We start from the raw sequence: 23,082 nt of genomic DNA on the forward strand, positions 1-23,082 counted from the left end.
TAATATATTACTTGAATTGTTACTTAAATTAATTAAATTGGCAATCAATAGAACTACTCGCGGCAAAATTTCCAATTATGACATTGAAAAAAAGCCTTGAAACTCTTGAAAAAAAACATCTGGAATATTTTTAAGTGTCGAAATATTTAAATCTGTTAAAAATAAAAATATTGTGTTTAAGTAAAATATCGAGTAGAATTCAAAATAATTTTGTAAACTATTACATATAAAAGGGGAGAAAACTTTTCAAAAATATATATAAGACTTGAAAAGACTAACAGTTTAAATAATATTTGAAACGCGTTCCGATCAGATTTTCATCATGCATTTATAATGAGAATCATTTCATCGTTTTATTATATTTGACCGTTTTAATCGGAACAACTTCAGCTTCGATTAATTTAATCGCGGCGATTGGATTCGATATTGCTCCGCACGATGTAAAATTGTCGCTCATGTATACTTAATTCCCGTCCCTGATCTGCTATTTTTTACCGCGCGCGTCAGGCACGGTGAGAAAAATTAATAATTCTGTCCGCGTTAACGAGATACACCTGCGGACATTACTCAGCAGACTACGCGGAATACGCCGACGATTACGTTGACCGAAGTTCGAATCGGATGTCGCCCTTACCGTTGCCCCGCCGCCGCCGCGAGACGCGTACGCGACTGAACACGTTGCGTCTATTACGTCACGTCCGACTAGCCCAACCTGACCTGGTCGGGTACGGCGTCGTTGTGCATGCTAGCCTGGGTTATATTTTGACCCGAGAGAGACCGAGTCCACAGCTGATAGCGCGTCGCGTACGTCGCAGTAGGTGATAGCACGTTCCCGAGTCACGACGAACATGAATTTGACGCCCAGGAGATCGTACAAGGAAAAACGCACGTTCGGTGAGTATAGCTGTAGTACGTCGTCAATCTCGTCGCCGTGATGATATCCCCCTCCCCCTCCCCCTTCCCCTCCGAGTGTAGGGACAGGGTGGCCGAGGGAAAAACAAAGGGGGCGAATAAGGGGGACACCGTGTGTCCTTGGATCCTGCCGTGGTACGTGCGGAATCTTCGAGAAACCTCGTCTTCGCCTCGCGAAACCTCGCGACCTATGCACTCCGAACGCCCTTCGAACGATTCCCGAAATGACGGGCCTCTGCACGCGTTTTACTCTTTCCCACAATCTTCCGTCCACCGACGTCGATTTTGTCGATCTGCGGTCCAACGATCGAGTCGTCTCGTCAGGGGCGTTCGTTTTTACAACGTCGCGTTCGAACAACAAACAATGACAAGTGCGCCGATCCGACGGGGACGACGAGGATCGCGCGTGAAACAAAGCGCGGGTCGAAAACAAAGGGCGACGAAAGCGCGCGGGCACCTTTTGCGTCCACTAAGTACTGCGAGGCGTCGCGATCCGGGATGGCACCGAAGGGTGAGGGAGTGCTGTGTCAATCGCGTTCGGTTAATTTCGCCGAATTCGTTCGAATACTACATTTGGGTGCGATTTTCTCGCCGTTCGAGATCCAGGACCGAGATGTTTTTTTTTTTTTGCGTCGCGAATACGAGGTTTCACGGCGAAAGGCGTGTGTTAAAGCCCGGCGGATCGTGCATGATGTTCTCGTAGAAGTAGAATTTTTTTCCTTGTTGCGCAATTAAGTGCAATCGATGAGAGAGCCAAGGGAACTTCGCGCGTTCCTTGGTTTTACTCCCATATTTTCTTATCGCGGATATTATTCTCGGCTGCTTTTACGATTTCCCGTTGCAGCATAAACGTTATATTTCGAGAGAAGAATGAGTTCCGAGGATTCGGGATTATATTGTATAAACGAAATTTTTCTCTCGGTGTCGAGTAATCGATGATGAGAAACCGGCGAGGAATTTCTTAAATCGAAAGCTTCTCTCTCGAAATCAATAGGGAAATATAAAGGCGTCCGATTGAATTATTTTTTATCACAGCTCGTTGTTGTATGTTATGAAGAACGATATTGATTATGCTTCTTTTTAATTTTACTCGGCCAAAACTTGATTTCGCCATTTAATTTTCCACAATATTAAGAAGTAACTGTATACAATTAAACGCACCAAGTTCAAGAAGTTTGCTGTTTACATAAAAAAAAAAAAATAAAAAATCAAAATAAATGACGTGGATGCGCATTTTGGTTTCAAGTCGCGGATCACAAGTGTGTAGCTCATTATTCCGGTCAAGTGGATTACAAAATGCGAGATTGTACCGATAAGATATTAAATACGCTAATGATCTTTTCCTTCTGCCAATCCACAGAACAGCGATCTGTTAGTGCGGAGGAGATCAGGAAGCTCCATCCGAATAAAATTCCCGTCATTGTGGAACGTTACAAATTGGAAAATCAGCTGCCGCTTTTGGACAAGAGTAAATATCTGGTGCCGGATTTTCTAACTGTGGCGGAATTTTGCAAAATAATCAGGTACACACATCTTCGTCGGTGTGGCAACCGCCTCTCTCACACGAATTTGTGAAATACAAGCGGATTAATGTACACCCCTTGTGCTGCAAATACAGACGCCGGCTACATCTGCATCCGACGCAAGCTATTTTCCTGCTGGTGAATCAGAAAAGTATGGTAAGCGGCGCCTTGACCATGGCCGAGCTCTATCAAAACGAGAAGGATCCGGACGGTTTTCTATACGTCGTGTTCGCTAGTCAGGATGTATTTGGCAATCATTAACTGGAACATTAACTTTAAACCAAGTGAGTACAAGACGACCCGTTATATGTATAATCCCAGACAGCACAAAGTCTAAAATTGACGCTTAAGACGGCGTCTACAATAAGACTTAGGATTTAACATTTAAGAAAATTGACCAATCATAATAGATTATTTATTTCACATGAGAAGAATAATTGATTGTAATTAGTCAATTTTCTTAAATCTTAAGTCTTAAATCTCATTGTAGATGCCGTTTAAGACGTCTTTAAGTTTCGAAACACAATAGGTTTAGTGAGCCTTAAGTCGTAAGAAGTGGATTAATCGCAGTCGAATATGAAGAGAATAATCGATTATGATTGGTCAATTTCTTATGGCTTAAAGTTTACTACATCTATTGCGTTTTAGGATTAAAGCGTCTACAATGAGACTTAAGATTCAAGAAAATTGACTAATCACTATCGATTATTTTTCTTATGTGAGATAAATAATCGATTGTGATTGGTCAGTTTTCTTAAATCTTAAGTCTCATTGTAGACATCGCTTAAGAAGTCTTTTAGACACTTCTGCGAGAGCTGTGTAAAAGATACCTGAAAGATGACCAAAAAGACGTCTTTTGCGTCGATTTTAGACTTTGTCTAGCTGGGATACGGCACTTCTAACTTTCTAAGCCGACTGATGCAAAATTTTTACAGGTAAGAACGAAATACCTCCTCGGCACTTAACAATACTTTGATAGATGTTTATGTGGAATTTCGTGAGGATTCTATAGATCTGCTAGCGACTCTTGTCTGCCTTTAATTAAAATGTGCAGAATCTTTGTGATCAACTTACCGTACCTGCTGGAACAATTAATACACAACAATCATACAATTTTTGTTTTTTTTTATTCGGGAGCTGTGTGTATAAAATCATTACGGTGCTTTCTATCCCTTTTTGACATACGGACAAATTACAATTTTTGATATGTAAGTTAGTGTAGCATCCACTTAGTTTACTACTAGTAATGACGAATCTTGCTACTAATTTTAGCGGTGATAGGCTATATAAAAATGATAAGGTAATACACCCATTGAACATGTTATATGGATGTTATTTTATCGCTAGGCTAAGATATTACGGGAGACTCTTGTCTCTCTTTCTTTTTCAAGTCCACATACCTTCGCTTACGATTATTAAGAAAAAAATTCGTTATTTTAATAAGTTTCAGACGTGGTATTTGTTTAATTTGATTTGTACAAATAATGTAATTTGCGTATAGTAGGCCAGTCTCTCTTAGTTTGCAATTCATATTAAAAAATTTCTGTATCGTTACTATCACGTAGATTTTAGAGACATAGAGTTTGTTACCGTTACAGGAATATGATTGAAATCAAAAGGAATTTGTGTTTGCCAGATTAGCAGAATTTCCGTTTTGATGAGATTCTGTTTGATATTTCCGATTAGTACATCACACTTTTATGTGCTACATACAGGGAGGTAAATTGTAGTGTCGTCACCGTTACTTTCTTTTGCTTTTACTTTTAACAGATTCGTAACGATTCTTTTTTTTTTATAGATCTGGGATCATTACTGTAATTACTACTTTATTTATTGTTTTACTTTTATTAATATTTAAACAGAAAAATGCAAAAGTAAATTATTTAGACTGAATCTTTCCATATTGAAAAAAGTAAACGGAAAAGAAATGAGTAGTTACTTTTTAAATAACGGTAATGAGTTACTGTTAACAATTAATAACAGTAACTAGTAACGGTAATTAGTTACTGTTTTTGATTCGATAACGAGTGACGATAACGAGTTATTTTAAGAAAAGTAACTTTCCCTGTATATAATATTAAATTGTGTAGTACTCCCGAAACTGTTTTATGTTGCGATAATAAGATATTTTCGTATAATTTCGTATTTATACGAAAATATCTTGCTATTTATAATATAAAATCATTGTTAAGTATTACTTTTACCACATAATGCTAAGACATTGATAAAAGTGTTCATGTACATAACAATCCGCAATGTATAATGTACGGTGATATACATATATATATGCGTTAAATTCTCTCGTAAAAAATTACATTAAGTTTTTACACAAGATCTCCGTCAAGTTCAACGATACACAAAGTTATAGTTAAGTACTACTTTAATCAGCGAACTCTTCAGGGCCACATTTTAAGAATAAACTCCGACGTGAAATGTCTTCTCTCTAGGTAGGCGAACTCGCGTGCAATAAGCCATCTCAAAAACATGTGTGCAATGTCACCCAAAAAGCAAAGAAAATGCAAAAGTTTATTGTTAAGGGATGAGCAAGAAAATCAGAAGAGTGCGGAAATTTCTGAAACTTTTTAAATATATCGGATAAAACGTGAGAACACAGTTGCGCGTTTGTACATTGATATGTAGTCTCTCTGACCTTTTTTTTTTAATTCTACTTTATATCGGACGCCAATCCACATTCGCTCTATATATATATATATATATATATATATATCTACTTAATGTAATAGCCCACATTTTTTATGTAAATATCTATTGATAATACTTTCAACTTACAAATATAAATACCTAATTGTATAATCAGATGCAATTTTAAGCGTAAGAACATATTTCTAGTAATAGTCCCAATTTTTGTAATGCATTGTATCGATACGATATACATTATCGCAGCAGCGCGCTTTTACGCGAGTTGATTTGTTTTATTTGATAAGTTCATTCGTATTCAACTTTACGTATGTGTGCATGTATGAATGTATCGTGCAACATACAATCATCGGTACAACAGAGGACGGAATATTTGCTAGATAGAGAAGAGATAGAGAATTCGGAAGAATATCCTAACAGAGTCCGCTCTAGTTGCACCTTCTTTTACGCTTTCCACGCTTAAAAAAAAAAAAAAAATACGAAATAAGGTATATATCCGAGTTTTGGAGAGAGAAAAAGAGACAAGGAACGTGGTGTAAGAGAGAGGTGCAATTAAAACGAACGTACCTACGATTAAATTAAGGACCGGTAGTGATACTAGCAGTAGTCACGTCACGTTTAGTGAAGTGGAAAGCTTAACGTGATGAATATGCGGAAAATTGTATGTACCCCACATTGTGCGACGTGTTTGCAATAAACCAATTTTTTTCATATTTCATGCCTTTGTTATCTCCCAGAAAGGGAAACTTTTGGATGATTGTTTCTGAAAATCCTTGTAAACTTTCCTTGTAAGCTAATTCTTTTGTGTGATATGTACATGCGTTACGCATTATGATAAAATATAATCGAAAACTGCTAAGTTTTTATAAAAACAAATTTTAATTTTATATACGTACATATGATTTTAAATTTAATTCCGTGTGTGTGATATAAAGAAAGCTCATAATTGCAATTAAGGAGAAATTTACAATACGTAACTTTATATCCACATTTTAATTTTTTTTAAATGTATTGCTGTTACTGTTTCATGAATTTTATTTCCGAAGATTCCTTTCGTATCAATAATTAAAAATTTAACGAGTCGCATCAAGATAAGATATATCGAAAACTGCTAAGTTTTTATTAAAACAGAAATTTTAATTTTATATACGTATATATGATTTTAAATTTAATTTCGTGTGTGTAGTATAAAGAAAGTTTATAATTGCAATTGAAGAGAAATTTACAATTTGCAATACGTAACTTTATATACACATTTTAATTTTTTAAAAATGTATTACTGTTACTGTTTCATGAACTTTATTTCCGAAGATTCCCTTCGTATCAATAATTAAAAATTTAATGAGTCGCATCATGATAAGATATATCGAAAACTGCTAAGTTTTTATCAAAAAAGAAATTTTAATTTTATATACGTATATATCATGATTTTAAATTTAATTCCGTGTGTGTGATATAAAGAAAGTTCATAATTCCAACTGAAGAGGAATTTACAATTTGCAATACGTAACTTTATATACACATTTTAATTTTTTAAAAATGTATTACTGTTACTGTTTCATGAACTTTATTTCCGAAGATTCTCTTCGTATCAATAATTAAAAATTTAATGAGTCGCATCATAAGATATATCGAAAACTGCTAAGTTTTTATTAAAAAAGATTTTAATTTTATATACGTATATATCATGATTTTAAATTTAATTCCGTGTGTGTGATATAAAGAAAGCTCATAATTGCAATTAAAGAAAAATTTACCATTTGCAATAACTTTATATATACAACTTTATATACACATTTTAATTTTTTTTTAATGCATTGCTGTTACTGTCATGAATTTTATTTCCGAAGATTTCTTTCGTATCCATAATTAAAAATTTAATGAGCCGTATATTCTTTAATCGAAATTTTGTTCTGATCGCTATATTGAACTTTTCAGGAAAGCTCGATTACATTTTCTTCAAAGCCTTATCAGTCGATAAATTTATACATCGATCAATATCGTCCCTATTTTCAATATATAGCCTCTTCCTCGACGTTTGAGGCGTCGAGTTATCGCGGCGTTATCGCGCGAAGGCCACGAAGAGACTCGAGTCGGTATCTCCCAACTTTTCAAAAATCGAATCTCCGTCCCGCTTTACAGATGACGTCATCGGCGTCCGCTGGCTTATAGTTCGCGCTGCAGCCCGTCGTGGCGCAACGTCCGCGAACGTGATGTATCTACATTCACGATTCGCGAGATGTCGGGATGTACGCGCGCAGGGAAGGTGGGAGGGGGTGGGAGGGCAGGTTTAGTGGGAGGACATGGAAAGGGTAGGAGGGACGGCGAAAAGGTAAAGGTTAGAAGAGGTTATGAACTCTAACCCGCGGACGAAGCCTGGTAGCCCCAGTCCGCTGGTCCCGATCGCGCGTTGGCACGGATCAGTCGTCGTCGTCGTCGTCGCCGCTGCTGAGTCGCGAAGGTGAGTGTCTGCGATCTTCCTTCCCTCTCGGCCTCTCGCTGGCGTATCCTTCTCGCTCGAACTCCGCGAGGCTCGTCCTCGAGCGCGGCACAGGAGCGCGCATTCGGTTCATTCGTTTCGTGCTCGCGACGTTCGTGGTGCACGCCCCGCCGCGTCGGCGACTTCCTCTCTCGAGGGAAGAGGCGAGTGCGCGCTCGCTCGCGCGCGCGCGCCCGTGTGTATATGTATGCGTGTGTTGCGTGCATGTGCACGCGTCCGCGATATTCGCACGTCGCCGTCGACGACGGTCGAGGAACGGTGAAAACGCTATACGTTCGTCGTTTCCTCTTCGTTTCTCTCATTCGCGAGTGACGACGGAGTGGCTAATTTCGAGGTCGGGATCTCCGCCGCGGACGAGTTTCGGTTGACGCGACGATAAAATCCGAGTACGGAGAGAGAGAGAGAGAGCAGCGTTTTTTTATACCCTCCGCGTGCCTGCCCCCCTTGTGCGCCGCTCGATGGTGTGTCACCGCAGGCTGCGCTCCACCTTCACGCTACGCGCCGAGCTGTCCCGGACAGGCGTTTCTTCGGTGCACGACACGAGACACTGATCCGCGGTGCCTCGACTCGGAGGAATCGAAGGGAAGAAACGAGGCGAGCCTCGGCCTCCTCGAGACGTCGATTTCGTCAGCCCGAAGGTGTTCCTGTCTATGACGTAATAACGCTCTCTCGCGTGTACGGGGACGTTCCGTCGTCGCGTAATACGCTGCGTTTCTCGCGAACGGCGAGTCCTCGGAACGTCTCTCCTCGGCAGATCCTCCTCGAGGAAGGCGCCAGAGGGATTCTCTTCCCCTCGGCGGGGGGAGAAGTCACGATCCATTATTTTTACTGTAACACGCGACCACTGACATTTCAATTCAATCGTTCATGCATATTCAAAGAGTCAGCGGGATACGCCACGCACCTGATCGCGGTGATGTGTGTTAACTGTTAAGTTACGCGCGTGTTTGCATTCGAAAATATATACATATTCAAGAATTGGGCAATATATATATATATATATACATATAACTCGATCCGCGCGCTGCCCGAAGAGAAGCGTAGATTCGAGCGGCGCGACCGCGCCAGAACAAAGCTTCTGCTACGCGTCGCTCTCTCGGCTCTTCGTGTCGTGCACGTGTCACCGCGTGCGCGATTTTATTTTCGGACACGAGATGCGCCGCGCCGTCGACGTGCCCCGCGAGAGCTCCTCGGAAAGAACAATCGCGACCCGATGCGCCGCGCCGTCGTCGGACGGGGCCGGAGCGAGGACGGAGAGGATTCGTGCCGATTCGCGACAGGCAGGCGAGCGGGCGGGCGGGCGGAGAGGCGGTGTGTGACCTTCGGACCCACGGGCGACCTTTACCTGCGCGGACCGTACCGTTGTACAGACGTAATTACTCACGGACGTGGACTGTTCTCTCCCCCCCCCCCCCGTGTATCGTATGTACGTGTGTCGGCGATTCCGAGAACTGCCAAAGAAAGTCCGGCCAGGTTCCTCGAGACGGACTCGACCTCGCGCGATTCCTCGGCCCGCCGAAAATCCGCGCGATTTATATAGGATGGCCGAATGACGAGAAAAGTGATCCCTTCTCGGGAGAACTTATTTTTACCAATATATAGATTGATTTAATTTCGAATTAATTTAATCCTTACCTCTTGCTACAGTTCTAAGAATTAAAAGAGGATTTAAATCGAAATCGTGGTTAATCTATAAGAAAATGTATAAACATCGGATAATCTGTCGGCGATTCCGAGAACTGCCAAGGAAAGCCCGGCCGGGTTCCTCGAGACGGACTCGACCTCGCGCGATTCCTCGGCCCGCCGAAAATCCGCGCGATTTATATAGGATGGCCGAATGACGAGAAAAGTGATCCCTTCTCGGGAGAACTTATTTTTACCAATATATAGATTGATTTAATTTCGAATTAATTTAATCCTTACCTCTTGCTACAGTTCTAAGAATTAAAAGAGGATTTAAATCGAAATCGTGGTTAATCTATAAGAAAATGTATAAACATCGGATAATCTGTCGGCGATTCCGAGAACTGCCAAGGAAAGCCCGGCCGGGTTCCTCGAGACGGACTCGACCTCGCTCGAAAGCGCCCTCGAGTCGGATCCGCGCGCGAATCCTCGGCCCGGCGAAAAATCCGTGCGATTTATAGGATGGCCGAATGACGAGAAACATGATCCCCTCTCGCGAGAACTTATTTTTATCAAAATAGATTAATTTAATTTCGAATTAATGTGATAGTTCCAAGAATTAAAAGAGGTTAAACCGAAATCATAGTTAATCTATATAAGAAAGTGTAAACGTCGGACAATCTCTATAAATAGGACAGGTATCGGCGTCAAATAAGTAATTGAACTGACTTAAATTCCGACTAACAGACTGATAAGATCAATGTGGATCTCTATTCATTTTATCTTTTCCTAACTCTGGAATTCTTAGAAAAAGATAAGAACAAGTTAAACCAAAATTAAAATAATTCTACAAAAAAAAAAAAAACGTAATTAAAATCTGCAAAATCTCACAACAATTCGCTGTCCCCGAATCTCTCGATCTCCCTTCCCACGTGTCATCGCAAATGACGAGAAATTAATCTCTCGAGCAAGTTGACGAAACACTGTAGATATTATACTTTACATTCTTTATACAAGCTGATCGCCGCTTAATTGACTGGATCTTAATGGAAGGCGATTAAGTTAATTGGAGTTTTGATGGAAGCGGTCCCCTCGCGACAATCGGAGATAAAAGCGTGACGGGTGATAACCGAATTAAAGTTCGAGCAACTATAATATTTTTCGCGCGAGGTTATATGCGAGATTTTCCGAGATTTTAATTACGTTTTCTTTTTTTTTTATCAATGTAGAATTATTTTAATTTTGGTTTAACTTGTTCTTATCTCTTTCTAAGAATTCTAGAGTTTAGGAAAAGATAAAATGAATAAAGCACTGAAAAAAGTAATCTTGCAATTATAGTGAGAATTATTTAGGTACACGGAAAGAACAATTTTGCTGAATCCAGATCTGAAAATAATTTTTGTTCAATAATCAAAATAATTTTGTGCGAAAGTCAAAATGATTTCTAAAATATCAAAACGTTTTATAACAATGTTTATCAATTTTAACATTCCAACAAATTATTTTAATGATTTAATAAAAAATTATTTTCAGATCTGTTTTTAGCAAAATTTTTAGATTTTTCAACAAAATCGTTCTTTCCGTGTACGAAAAATTAGCTAAAACGGATAAGTGATTAGTAAGCACTGCGATACCACATATGTTTTGTATTTAATCAATATAGATAACAGAGACAAAAATTATATCTGAATTATTTGTCAAATTTATAGTCAAAAAAGTTTCTCTATGCCGTTTAATCAGTCCAGACTCCAATCGTATTTAGTCATGAGACCTATATTTTCTTGCATATATTCTTAGAATATTGCTGCTAAAAATTCTACGTATGACAGACAATTTTTTAGCAGATACAAACACAGCGATATAATTTAAGTGTAATATTTAGAATTCTAGCTGGAACAGCGAAACATTTCCCTGAGTGAGAGATCCACATCAAGGAAATGTTTCGCTGTTTCAGCTAAAATTCTAAATATTACACTTAAATTATATCGCTTTTTTGTATCTGCTAAAAAAAATTGTATGTCATACGTAGAATTTATAGCAGCAATATTCTAAGAATACATACAAGAAAATATAGATCTCATAACCAAATACGATTGGAGTTTGGACTAATAAAAAACTAATAAAACGTCACAGAGGAACTTTCTTGCTAAATTCGACAAATAGTTCAGATACAATTTCTATCCTGTTATCTATTTTGATTAAATATACAAAACATATGTGGTATTGCAGTGCTTACTAATCACTTATCCGTTTTTTTCGTATCTAAATAATTTTCGCTATAATTGCAAGATAACTTTTTTCAGTAATTGATCTTATATATACGATTGGACGCGGCGATCGTCGTCCTCCCCGGCGGCGGCGCGGCGGGGAAAACACACCGGAAGGGTTTACCCCCGCGCGGCACTCTGGATTTTATTTAATTGTTCGAATCGCCACGGAGGATTACGGGCGAGACGGAGTCGATTAACGTTAGATCTCGAGACCGAACGGACGACCGTGTAAGAATTTCCGCGCTAGGGAACGCGCGCGCGAGTCCGCCGCGATTAGAACGCAACTCGTCGATATCTACCGATCTATCTGCCCGCGATATCTACGATCTGTGTTGATAGGAGCGCGTGATACGGACGCGCGCGGCGGAGATATTGTTTTTTTTTTCGCAATAAATCGCGCGCGTCGCCACGGGACAATGCGAAGGATACACGCAAAGGCGAAACGTACACCTGAGATCATCAGGTGATCGTCAGCAGGCGTGCACAAGGTAAACCGATTGCTTACGTGTGCACAAAGAGAGAGAGAGAGAAAAAAAGGAAACGCGCAGAAGCGCGCGAGCGCGCATAATACGTGATAATTCACGAGAGAGAGAACGGAGATTCGCGGTCTCTCTCCGAGGAGATGCGTCTCCGTTTTTTTTTTACAAAATTCCAAGTGAAAGGATCGACACGACGAGGTGATCCCGACACGCTTGACACATTCCGCCCGGGTCGTGCGACGGAGTACCGCGTGAGATTTTTACACTCGTCGTCGCGGGACACACGTCGAGAGATTAGGGCTGGTGATTTGCTTCGACATTCGAAGCTTTGAAGATTCGATTGCATTAAAATCTTCGAACTCTTTCAAAGCCTCGAAGTTTAAAATTAATTTCGAAGCTCCGAAGTTTCGAAAAATATACATTCGTGCAAATGATATAAATTTATTCGGAAAATTTCCAATGATTGTAAATATAATAAAAAGAATTAATATATATAAATATATGAAATTATTTCTAAAAAATTGGAAGGTATTATAACTTGAAATATTACAAAATTAATAATTAAACTTGATACACATGAAAAATAGGGAAAGATAATGATCAGTAAAACAATCCCAGAAGTAAAAAATTAAAGGAAAAATTAAAATAAACGTATTCTCAAACTTCGAAGGCATCTTAAACTTCGAAAGGTCGAAGTTAAACTTCGAAGCTTCGAATGTTCGAAGTAAGTAAAAAGTAACAGCCCCAGTCGAGTGTACAGTGGCGCAAGGAGAAAAAAAATCACGATCGACGCGCGATCGAGTCTCGCGCGCCGCGTCCGACCTATTCGCCTGAGCCGCCGCGGCGGCGACCTCGACGGCGTCGGCCGATAAGTCATCGCGCGCGCGGACGCGCGTTACATGACATAACCCGCGACGTTCACCGGAGCGAGCGAGCGAGCGGGCGAGGGAGAGAGATAGAGCGAGCGAGGGAGAAGCGGAGCCAAGGGGGCTTCCTCTCCCGTTCTCTTGCTCTCTCGCGCGCGTAGAAAAGCCACGGCCCCGAAAACGCGGCGCGCGCTGCGCTGCCCCGACCTCGCGGCCGCGGCCGCGCTGCATTCATTCCCGCGCGCGCCTAGAAACGCAGTTTTTTTTCCCCCGTTTCTCCTCTCCCGTCCTGGATTGATATCAGCTGGTTTTTTTTCCTCTCTGCGCGTGTGTCCTCTCCTTTCGCCGTTTCGCTGCTTCGTTTGTATCCTCGTTACTTACATGTATACGGCCGGGACCCGTTAATCGTCTCGTATTTTCCATTAAAATTCTCCCTCGATGTCGCGCCGGATTAAAAGTTTCCTCTCTCTCTTTCTCTCTCCTCCCCACGCAGCCCGCCTACAGAGATTGAGTAAACTCCATTATCTTTTATTGCGATCTCAAGTTTTGTATAACGTAACTTTTTAGATCGCCCATTGGACACACTTGTCCTTTTAACCTTTCTCAATTACCGCACTGAGGTCACGTTTGACGTCAGTGACTGGACGATATATATATATTCGCACTTTGGGGGAGACACGATCTATCCGAAACGCGATGTTCCCCCGCATGTCGATCACCAGCCCCTTTCTGAGTTTATATTTACGAGAGAGAGCCCCGTAATTGGGGATGCAGTGGAAGGCGAAATCGCGTCTCGCCCGCCGAGAAACAGAGAGAGAGAGAGAGAGAGATCCGTCTCGTGTCTTTTTTTTTCCTCTCCTTTTTTTTCCTCTTTCCTTTTCGAGAACGGCAGGGTCGCGCGATTGCATATCGCGGGCGTGTTGGCTGCGTGACGTAACACAACACATTACCCGGCGCGCTCGCTCGCGCAGCCTCGGCCGCGCCGCGCGCTCGTTTGCTCGGGCGTAGATATAGAGAGGAAAGCAGGCAAGCGGGACGCGAGAATGCACCTGGCCGGCGTGTCCCGGCCCGGTACACAAGAGAGTGACCTGCCAACCTGCGCGCGCGCGCGCACGCTCTCTCTCTGTTTCTCTCTCGCTCGCTCGCTCTCTCGCCGTCCGACCGCTCGGCCGACCGACGGAGCGGCCGGCTTGCGTTCACCTGCGCGCAAGGTTGCTGCGGGAGAAGCACAGCGGCGGCGGCGGCGCGCGGTTCTTGGCGTGAACCGCGGACGGACGACGACGAGCGAGAACGCGACGACGCTCCGGCGTGGACGCGTCGCGATCGGCGCGCGTTGCGACGAGCTGAGCGAGTGAGTGCGTGCGTGCGTGCGTGCGTGCGTGTGTGCGTCCGTCGTCCGTCCGGTCAACACTGCGTTATATTCTCCACCACGTATAGCTTCGCATTCAGCGCGTTTCGCCGATACACGCAGCCATCAGCGAGGACGGGCCGAGGAAGCTAACCGATCGAGCGAGCGAGCGAGCGAGCAAGCAAGGCGGGCGGGCGAGCGACCTGACACACAACAGGTAGCGTACCGTGCATTCCGTCCTCGAACTTTTGCGCGCAAGCGCGCGCGCGCTCTCGGAGTTCGGCCCGCTCTCGGACTCTCCTCCGCGGCGGAATCGAAAGTGACTCTCGACGCGTGCGGTCGCCTGCGCCGAGAGGAAGGCTTTTTTTTTTTGACTTCTCGAAGCGGAAGCGGGAGAGCCGAGAGCGTTACCGGTTTGACCTCGTATATCGTGCCGTGCCGCGCCGCGCACCGTCTCGCCGTCGGACGTGCGTCTGCATGGAGTGTCGATCTATCTGTCGAATGGATGACGTCCGTCAGCGTGCAGCAGGTTGTTGTGTGAGCGAGCGATATTTCAAAGCGGATCGCTCGCGCTCGCGCGCGTCCGTCGGGGTAACGTTCTTCAATTCCCATGACGTCCGCGCGGACGGCAAAGCACCGCGCGCGGGCATCTTGCCGCGGCGTGAACTCTCCGGATTCCGCGGGTTTCGCGAGGCGTCGCGGTCCACGAGGCGTGAATCCAGCAGCGGCCGGGAGGAGGGGGGGGGAAGTGGCGTGGAAAGGGGGTTTAAAGCGCGGACCGATTACGCGCTTCTCTCTCTCTCTCTCTCTCTCTCTTGAGGGGGGGGGGGGACAGTCGCGGCACGGTACACTTTCGACTTGCACGCTGACCTTTCGATCGGGCACGGCCGCCGCGGCTGCCCGCATTCTTATACGTGACAGCCGTCGCACAGTCTCCTCCCAGTCATCATCTTCGGGTTTTCCGCATCTACTTATATATATATAGTCCGCGCGATTGTAAAAATCGGCCGCGGCGATTATCAGCATTCGCGATGACGTGCTGTCGACCTTATCGCGCGTCGCGCGACCGATCAGTCGCGATGTCCCGATTCGAGGCGCGAGGAGCGATCGTCGTGGGATATCTTCACGGCCGACGGACGAATATCGCGACGTTCGTGTACGAGAATACAATCATCCGTCAATGTCCCGATAACGTGCTGTGGTGCAGTTTTTTTTTCTTTCTTTCGAGACGGAGCGAGTTCTCCTCAGAGCCGTTAAGAATCGCGGATATCCCGCGCGCTTTTGAGAAAAGTCCGGAGATTATAGATATAAGCGCGAGCGACGACCAGATGGCCCGAGAATACCCGAGTATTTTGGAATTGGCGTGAAACGCAAATAAACGGAAATGTGTATCGGAGACACTTCGATCCCACTAAATAGCGATATCGCTGATAGCGCTAGATAAATATTGACATTTTATATACGGGGAGATCGTACGACGTTTTATCTTTCGATTACGAATTTATTTACAATTGTAAATCCACGATGACACACATATCGTAAAAGTATTCAAAATTACTTGCATAATTATCGACTATATTGATTTATTTGCGACAAGTTCATAATGTGCGTAACATGTGGATGCACAAGAGATTAAGCTCACATGGAAGAACGGTTTTACTGAAATACGTCAGCTTAAAAATTTAACTAGATAGAGAGAATTATTATTATTGAACGATGCATGATAATACACTGTTAAATTTATTATTAATATTTTAAGTTGCCACTGCTTCTACTTAAAATAAATAGTTATTTTTAACTAAAACGTTGGAATTAAGTAATTCCAAAAACAGTTCAAATTTAATCCAAATTTGGGTTAAATTCCGTCGTTTTATTTAAAAATAACTATATATTAAGCAGGAGCAGTGGCGACTTGAATAGGGTTAAATTTGACACTATAGATTTAACAGTGTAATGCTGCGAAAAGTTGCGATATTCCTGTAATCAGCTTGAACATTAATTAGATTCAGCTTCAATATTAATTATTGGAGTTAAATAATTCAAAACAGTTTAAATATTAAAATAACTCAAATTTGGGTTAAATTCCATCGTTTTATATTAAAAATAACTATATATTAAGTAAGAGCAGTGGGCGATTTAAATATATAGGGTTAAATTTGACGCTCTAGATTAACAGTGTAATGCTGCGAAAAGTGATATTCCATGTAGTAATCTGCAGCTTGAATCAGCACGTTCAATATAATTTTATTTCGATGGTCCAACTATAATTATTTTCAGAGATCTCTCTGTATGTGTAACTGTACATTTCGAGTTACTTGATCGAAATCTTTCCGCGTATGCAGAGTCACGCGAATCGAAGATCATATTGAATGGTATTTAAGAGAGGCAATTCTCTCTCGCGCGGCGTAAGGAAGAAAAGCGCGTGCGTGCGTGCGTGTATGTGCGGTGTCGCGAGATCTCCGATTGCAGCGTCCGAAGTAAAATCGCGTGCAAATCGCATATAGAAATCGGAGCGGCGGTGGATCGCGCGCGGACGTGTGAAAATGGACCACTCGCTTCTATATGACAGCGGCGGTCCGCGGCGCGGCGCGGCGCGACGGCGGTGCAGCGTAGCGCGACGCTAGCCGGGCATCGGCATGCCTTTTCTATACCTACCTAACCGCGTAGCAACCTCTACGAACCGAGGAACACTCGGAGGACCATCTCTTTCACCTCTCAAAACGGCGCCGCAAGGGGAGACGGGAGAGGAGGGGGGGGGTCCGCGGGGGTAGAGCGCGGGCGGGCGACGGGGCCGGGGGCGAGGAGTAGTTTCTCCCTGGCTGCATGCTGCAGGTGGGGGACGGGCCGGTGGCAAATGCTCCAGTTTACATTTTTATCCCGCGCCCCCTTGCTGCGCTTGTATATATAGTTCTTTCGAACACGCTTCGCGGATCGCGCGGCGCAATCGTCTCTCCTCTCTTCGCGCCTCGCGGCGCGGGATGCGACCCGCGCCGCGGGGGAGGGGGGGAGAGCAGCGAGGGAAGATCGCGTATCGATTGTCGGAGGACGGTGCACTTTCCCGCGAGCGCGCAACCTGCAGCACGCGCGACGCGCGACATCGCACCGCGTTGTGCTTGGGCGTTTGGTCGCGTGCGTAATATCGCGTGCCAGTATCTCTCTCTCGCGTTTGAAATTCGCGTTTGGAGCTCCAATATGGAGCAAGTTAAATGTCCATTAAAACGGCGTGTTTTTGTAAGAATTTCATATATACTTGGATCTCGCTTGGCTCTCACCGCGTCTCGCGGGCGAAAAACGGTGTTTCGGAATCTGCGGGATTATCTTATTCGTGTCTCGCTCGCGCATCGGATCGCTGACTTCTTTTTTTTTTTTTTTCCTTTCCATCGGCATTGAGTTCTCGATCTTTCGACTCGACGCGGCTGTGCATGTAACGCGCGTTACAGTGTCTGCAGGCCGTGCGCCACCGGCGCGCGCGGCGCGCGTTTTCACGAGCGTGTATTACGAATCGCGGCTCGAACCGGCGCGGCCGCGCGCGGCGGCGCGGCGGACGATTCGAGGATCGCAATATCCGGCTGAAAATCATTAATGCCGGTTTAACACGCATCGCGAAAAGGAGAGAACCCCTCTCGGCGCGGTAATAGCGCTCTCTCGGAACGGTAACGCGCCGCGTATTATTGTGCGATCAGCGCGGAAATTTCTATACTGCGCCTATATACGAGATTATACCTATACACGTTCTCTACGCGCTCGTCTAACGGAGGCGTCGATCCGTTTTTTTTTTACAGAGAGAAATGGACAGGGACCACAGGGAGCAACGCGATCACGATAATTTGAGCGAGAAGGAGCCGGACTGCAAAGTTGGAATGGCTTTCCGCAGTCTCTCCCACCATCATCGCGATCGCACGCCGGATGCCGATGCGGAGGTTCATTGCTTGTCATAAAATTTCTCCTTCAATGATTACTCCTGAGGAAATAATAATCGGCGTTTATATCGACGATATATCGTATAATTGTGAAAATTATAAAATTGTTTTTATCATCGTCACGTATAATTGTCAGTTCCGCGTCGAGAGGCGTTGAGGTATTGCGGTAAATCATTCTGCAAATAATTAAAAAAACGATTATTAATGATCTCCAAATTATTTTTACGACAATCGCCAATTTGTAATAAATCAACCAGACAATTATTATTTCCTTTATTTTTATTATGAAAATTAATGGAAGTAATGACGAGAGACGATTTCTCTATATTTGATATACTCCAGCTTCGAAATTCTGTTCTGTTGCAGAGAGACATGGACATCGATCCGGCTGATCACGCCGAGAATTTACACGACGACAAGTCCGAGAAGTTAGGGAGAAATTTTCATAGTATAGGACATCATCCAGCTATGGTAGATAATATTATATATATATATTAATCTGAGCTTACAACTATATTTGCGTAATATCGATTTATTTAATTAAATATAAAATTTGCCTTCGCAGAGAGATGTAGATAGGGATCAAAATAATCACGTTGACAATGTGCCGTGGCGTCATGATGACAAGATGGACCACAAATTGGGACGAGACTTTCGCAATCCTGCAATGGTCCACTTGCATTCTGGCATGGAGCATTTGTCTAATGTCGACGTTGAGGTAAGTTATTATTGCACATTGCATTGATCTTTCTTATAAAAAAAGTGTTTGTCTTGATTAACTCTAATTATGTTTTGATATTTTTTTTTCACAGGTGAAATTAGCGAGGGACGTTCGCGGCTCGTTAGGATTAGGGCTGTCCTTAGAACTCTGCGTGGTTTGTGGGGATAGAGCTAGTGGTAGGCACTACGGGGCGATCAGCTGCGAGGGCTGCAAGGGATTTTTTAAACGCAGCATCCGCAAGCAGCTGGGCTACCAGTGTAGGGGAAGCAAAAGTTGCGAAGTTACCAAACACCACAGAAATCGTTGTCAGTATTGTAGGCTTCAGAAGTGCTTGGCGATGGGCATGAGAAGCGACTGTAAGTGAAACTGATTAATTTTCGTCTTCTTCCTTAATGGATACCCTTCTCGAATGTGGATATAGTATCATGCTTTTCTAAACTTCCTTTTAGAGGTATGCGAATCAGGCATATTTGCATGGTCGAATCGAATCGAATCGAATTTTTGATAACATGTTCGAAATCGAGTCGAATCGAATCTGAAATTTTCACTTTGAACCGAATCTTTTTAATTTGAATACGAATCGAATCAAATTTTCCCAGATTTACAATTACATGTTAATTACATTAGTGTAAATTTAAACGTAATAATATAAAATTTATGATTTACATTAATTTTACGCAAACTTTAAACAATTTAAACAAACTGAAGATCTGTTTTTGATTTATCATTTTTTTACATCTCACTACGAAGGATGATTTTATGTAACATCTTTGAACTAGAAAATATGTAATTGATGATATGTGTATACACGAATAGTTAGAATGCTTTCGAGCATTTTATTAATCTACATATATGGATACGTTACATACATCAAAAATACTTATTTATTAGATAAGAATAATTAGTCGCGCAGGAGATATGAATGAAGCAAATATAATAAGCGATCGAAGTCGAATCATTGTTGATTCGAAATTTTCGAACTATTTGATTTGTAAGATTCGAAAACAAATTCGAATCGAATCCACTGTGATTCGATTAGATTCGATTTGAATTCGCACACCTCTGCTTCCTTTCAACTCTTTAGCTCTTTAATCAACTTCTCACAAATATACATAAATACGTATATATGTATATGTGTACATATATCTATATTGTGTGAAGATTGGAATAGAAGTTACGAACTATGAATTGATTGCTCCTACGCAAAGCCGCATTTCTATATTCTCATGGCGTTATTAGGCTTGTTTTCTGAAATACATACATAATAGAAGATAGTAAATAACTTATGCGAGTGACGTTACGATGTTGCAGCTGTACAACACGAGAGAAAACCGGTGTTGGGCGAGTCGGCCGCGACAAAAGTCGGCAGCCGTAGCCCCAGGGTGAAACCCGAACCGCAACAGCCCGCACCCGAGGCGCTGCCGACTTGGGAGCAGCCCGAGAGTCCCAGCATGGAAGACCAAAGCAGCGACAGCGACGCTCTCAGCGACGCTTTGACCTTAGCTCGCGAGCGCTTGCTCCTTTCTCACGCGTTAGCGGATAGCATGGCTAAAATCATTGGTGACGTAAGTTGCGCGTGATTGTTAGCTCATTGTTTCATGTCTGTATGTGTGTGTGAGGTGTGTATGTATGTATGTATGTATGTATGGGTAGGTCATTAATGTATGTCGCGATGTTCGCTTGCAGAATGTCAATGGCTCGAGCGAGCCGGAGGAGGAGTGGACCGGCCAATTAATCTCTGAGCGTAATACCCTGTTCGAAGTGAGGGCGCCTAGCCCAGCGCCCGTCTACTTGTCTATTCACTACATATGCGAAAGCGCAGCTAGGTTACTATTTCTGTCCGTGCATTGGGCGCGAGGTATTCCAGCGTTTCAAGCTTTGCCGTAAGTGCGATGTGTTTTTATATAAATACGGGGTTGCCGCAGACTTGGAAAACCGGGAAAAGTCAGGGAAATTTAAACTAGTCAGGGAAAGATATAAAAGAGCTTGGAATTTTGAACTTTACTCCATAAAGAGGATCCACCCCGATTTCTGTAGCTCTCAACGACAGTTCGGTATCGTTACATTTTTTTGTATGTATTGCTTTTTCTGATTTGAAAATTCTTTTCCATAATTAAACAATAGAGGATAACAGAATAAAATGATTTTGTATGAAAATCGAAAAAATTTTTGAAAATTACGATTATGTTTGAGACTTCTCTCTGTTATCGCAATTGAAAATATTCTGAATATTTAGCGGTATTAAAAAGGAAATGTCTACAGGAATCTTTCTGCTTTTACAACTGAGTTTTGTCTGGTCGTCAGAGCAGATGGAAAATTCAGTTATATCAAAAGGAATTTTTTTAATAGTTTAATGCACAACATCAAAGCAACAATGTCAAAGATGTTAATAATTTATTGGCCTAAATTTGCATTTGGGATTATATTATGTTATTGAAGAATATGTATCCTCTAAACATTAAAATTTAGATTTGTATAATTGATACTGATCATGAAAAATTTTCTACTGTCGTCTGGAAATCATGGAAGAATTTCAAAACACTCATTTTCTGTGGCAGCTCTGAAGTAGCACATTTACCTCTTGATCGTAACGTAACGTATCATCTAAGACAAACATTTTACGCTTTCAGATCCGATGTTCAAATTACTTTGGTTCGAAGTTCCTGGGGACAATTGTTTACATTAGGTCTGGCACAGTGTGCGTACACCTTGTCGCTTCCTAGTATTTTGACGTCGATAATCAATCACTTGCAAGCTAGTATCGCACAGGAGAAAGTCACCGCCGGCAAAGTGAAGTGCGTCACCGAGCTTATCTGGCGACTGCAGGACTGCGTGAATTCGCTGCACAAGCTGCAAGTGGACTCCGTCGAGTACGCGTATCTCAAAGCTTTAACGCTCTTCAGCGCCGGTAAGTGGAATGCTAATGGCAAACGGTGAAGTGTTTATCACCAAAGTGAGAGAGAGAGACAGACACATTTGTGTTATCTTTTCCCAGATAATGTCCTAGCGGGCATCTGGCACAAGAAGGTCGAGGTTCTGCAGGAAGCGGCGTGGACGGAGCTGCAGCAACGCGTGGGCTCCGACAGATTGCCTCGTCTCCTGCTGAGGCTGGCGCCCCTCCGCTCGATCAATCCCCGAGTACTCGAGGACCTCTTCTTCTCGGGTCTAATCGGCCGAGTAAACGTGGCTAGCGTCGTGCCTTACATCCTCACCATGAAAGATTACAATCCCGAAACCGAGAGTCACGCGGGGTGACGACGAATATTGTCGGTGCAATATAATTTGTGACCTAAAAAGAGTGATATACGTTACACGTTAAATATTGAATGCCTCTCTCGAAGGTTTTCGCGCAACGAAAACGCTCGTCCGAAACGCGAGCGGTCGAGATAACTTTTATTTTCGTATTCTCTTTTTTCCCCATTTCGCGTATTTCTGCACAAGAGCATAATGAAAGCAATTATGAAACGCGCATAAATTTCAATTACAAGTGTATGTATTACTGTAATGATAATAACTGTACATATATATCTATGTCTAGATATATGTACATATTTTTATGTTTAGATCATAGATATGTATTGTATATCTACAGTGCACAGTATCTGGTTGTTTGTAATATTGATTTTGTGCCCAATAAGTTTTTATTTATTATATAGTAAATGAACATTATGCAAAACTTTCCAAAAACATGGCAGCACTTCGTTGAGTTATATTTTCAAGTAAGAGCTTAAATAACGTTGAAATGAATGATCTGTGAAGTGATAATCAGGAAATATTGATACTACACACACACACACACACACACACACATACACACAAAATTGCATATATTGCATTTTTAGTATTCATGTGACAAAACAAAATATCTAAAAAAAAATATGGGCTTCTGTGATATAGTTTCACAGGAAAGTTTTGTATCGGCACATTACTTACACAGAACGTAGAAAGTAATATGATATATTTATAATGTATTATTATTAACAGTTAAATAGTCTGTAAAAACTATTCTACATGTATACAGACAAGATTTTTATTTTAAAAAAAGCCTCTGAATATATGACGGGAGTTAAAATTAAAGAAAATTTCATTGTTACTTGTTTATAGAGATGTTGATATAAGATTATTCAGATTTCCTATAATGTAAAAAAAAAAAAGAAATTACGACCTTTATTTTTGCTTCCAATATACCGATCAAAGTTTTTGATTGCACAGATTACCTGTCACTTGTTGTTGAGTGGACAATAAAATCATATTTTTTGTAA

At 42.4% G+C, this 23,082-nt stretch overlaps 2 protein-coding genes across 5 annotated transcripts; both read left to right on the top strand.

The window, feature by feature from the left end:
- Positions 1–715: 715 nt before the first annotated feature.
- Positions 716–5,806, top strand: LOC105451572 (microtubule-associated proteins 1A/1B light chain 3A-like). Its single transcript, XM_011692109.1, has 4 exons — positions 716–894; positions 2,273–2,435; positions 2,531–2,719; positions 3,371–5,806. The coding sequence occupies exons 1-3, from the start codon at positions 849–851 to the stop codon at positions 2,694–2,696; spliced, it is 375 nt and encodes a 124-aa protein (XP_011690411.1). The 5' UTR covers positions 716–848; the 3' UTR covers positions 2,697–2,719; positions 3,371–5,806.
- A 1,579-nt stretch (positions 5,807–7,385) lies between these two features.
- LOC105451573 (orphan steroid hormone receptor 2) lies at positions 7,386–23,082 on the top strand. 4 transcript variants are annotated; one of them, XM_011692111.1, is made up of 9 exons: positions 7,386–7,554; positions 17,962–18,099; positions 18,466–18,570; positions 18,665–18,817; positions 18,912–19,176; positions 20,132–20,385; positions 20,507–20,703; positions 21,451–21,728; positions 21,816–23,082. In XM_011692111.1, exons 2-9 carry the CDS (start codon positions 17,968–17,970, stop codon positions 22,073–22,075), a joined length of 1,644 nt encoding a protein of 547 aa, XP_011690413.1. In that variant the 5' UTR covers positions 7,386–7,554; positions 17,962–17,967; the 3' UTR covers positions 22,076–23,082. The 4 variants fall into 4 exon arrangements, with proteins under 4 accessions (XP_011690413.1, XP_011690412.1, XP_011690414.1 ...); XM_011692110.1 differs by lacking the exon at positions 7,386–7,554 and adding an exon at positions 7,777–7,866; XM_011692112.1 differs by lacking the exon at positions 7,386–7,554 and adding an exon at positions 11,938–11,974.

The sequence above is a fragment of the Wasmannia auropunctata genome, unplaced genomic scaffold (assembly GCF_000956235.1).
Source record: "Wasmannia auropunctata unplaced genomic scaffold, wasmannia.A_1.0 LD336050.1, whole genome shotgun sequence".
NCBI lineage: Eukaryota > Metazoa > Arthropoda > Insecta > Hymenoptera > Formicidae > Wasmannia > Wasmannia auropunctata.

What these genes read in the sequence shown, in the direction of transcription:
- LOC105451572 (XM_011692109.1), top strand. Translation starts at nt 849, where the DNA reads ATGAATTTGACGCCCAGGAGATCGTACAAGGAAAAACGCACGTTCG. An exon ending in CAAGGAAAAACGCACGTTCG is followed by an intron (nt 895 to 2,272) that starts GTGAGTATAGCT and finishes GCCAATCCACAG; the next exon opens with AACAGCGATCTGTTAGTGCG. An exon ending in GAATTTTGCAAAATAATCAG is followed by an intron (nt 2,436 to 2,530) that starts GTACACACATCT and finishes CTGCAAATACAG; the next exon opens with ACGCCGGCTACATCTGCATC.
- LOC105451573 (XM_011692110.1), top strand. Translation starts at nt 7,777, where the DNA reads ATGTATGCGTGTGTTGCGTGCATGTGCACGCGTCCGCGATATTCGCAC. An exon ending in CGCCGGATGCCGATGCGGAG is followed by an intron (nt 18,100 to 18,465) that starts GTTCATTGCTTG and finishes GTTCTGTTGCAG; the next exon opens with AGAGACATGGACATCGATCC. An exon ending in CCAGCGTTTCAAGCTTTGCC is followed by an intron (nt 20,704 to 21,450) that starts GTAAGTGCGATG and finishes TTACGCTTTCAG; the next exon opens with ATCCGATGTTCAAATTACTT.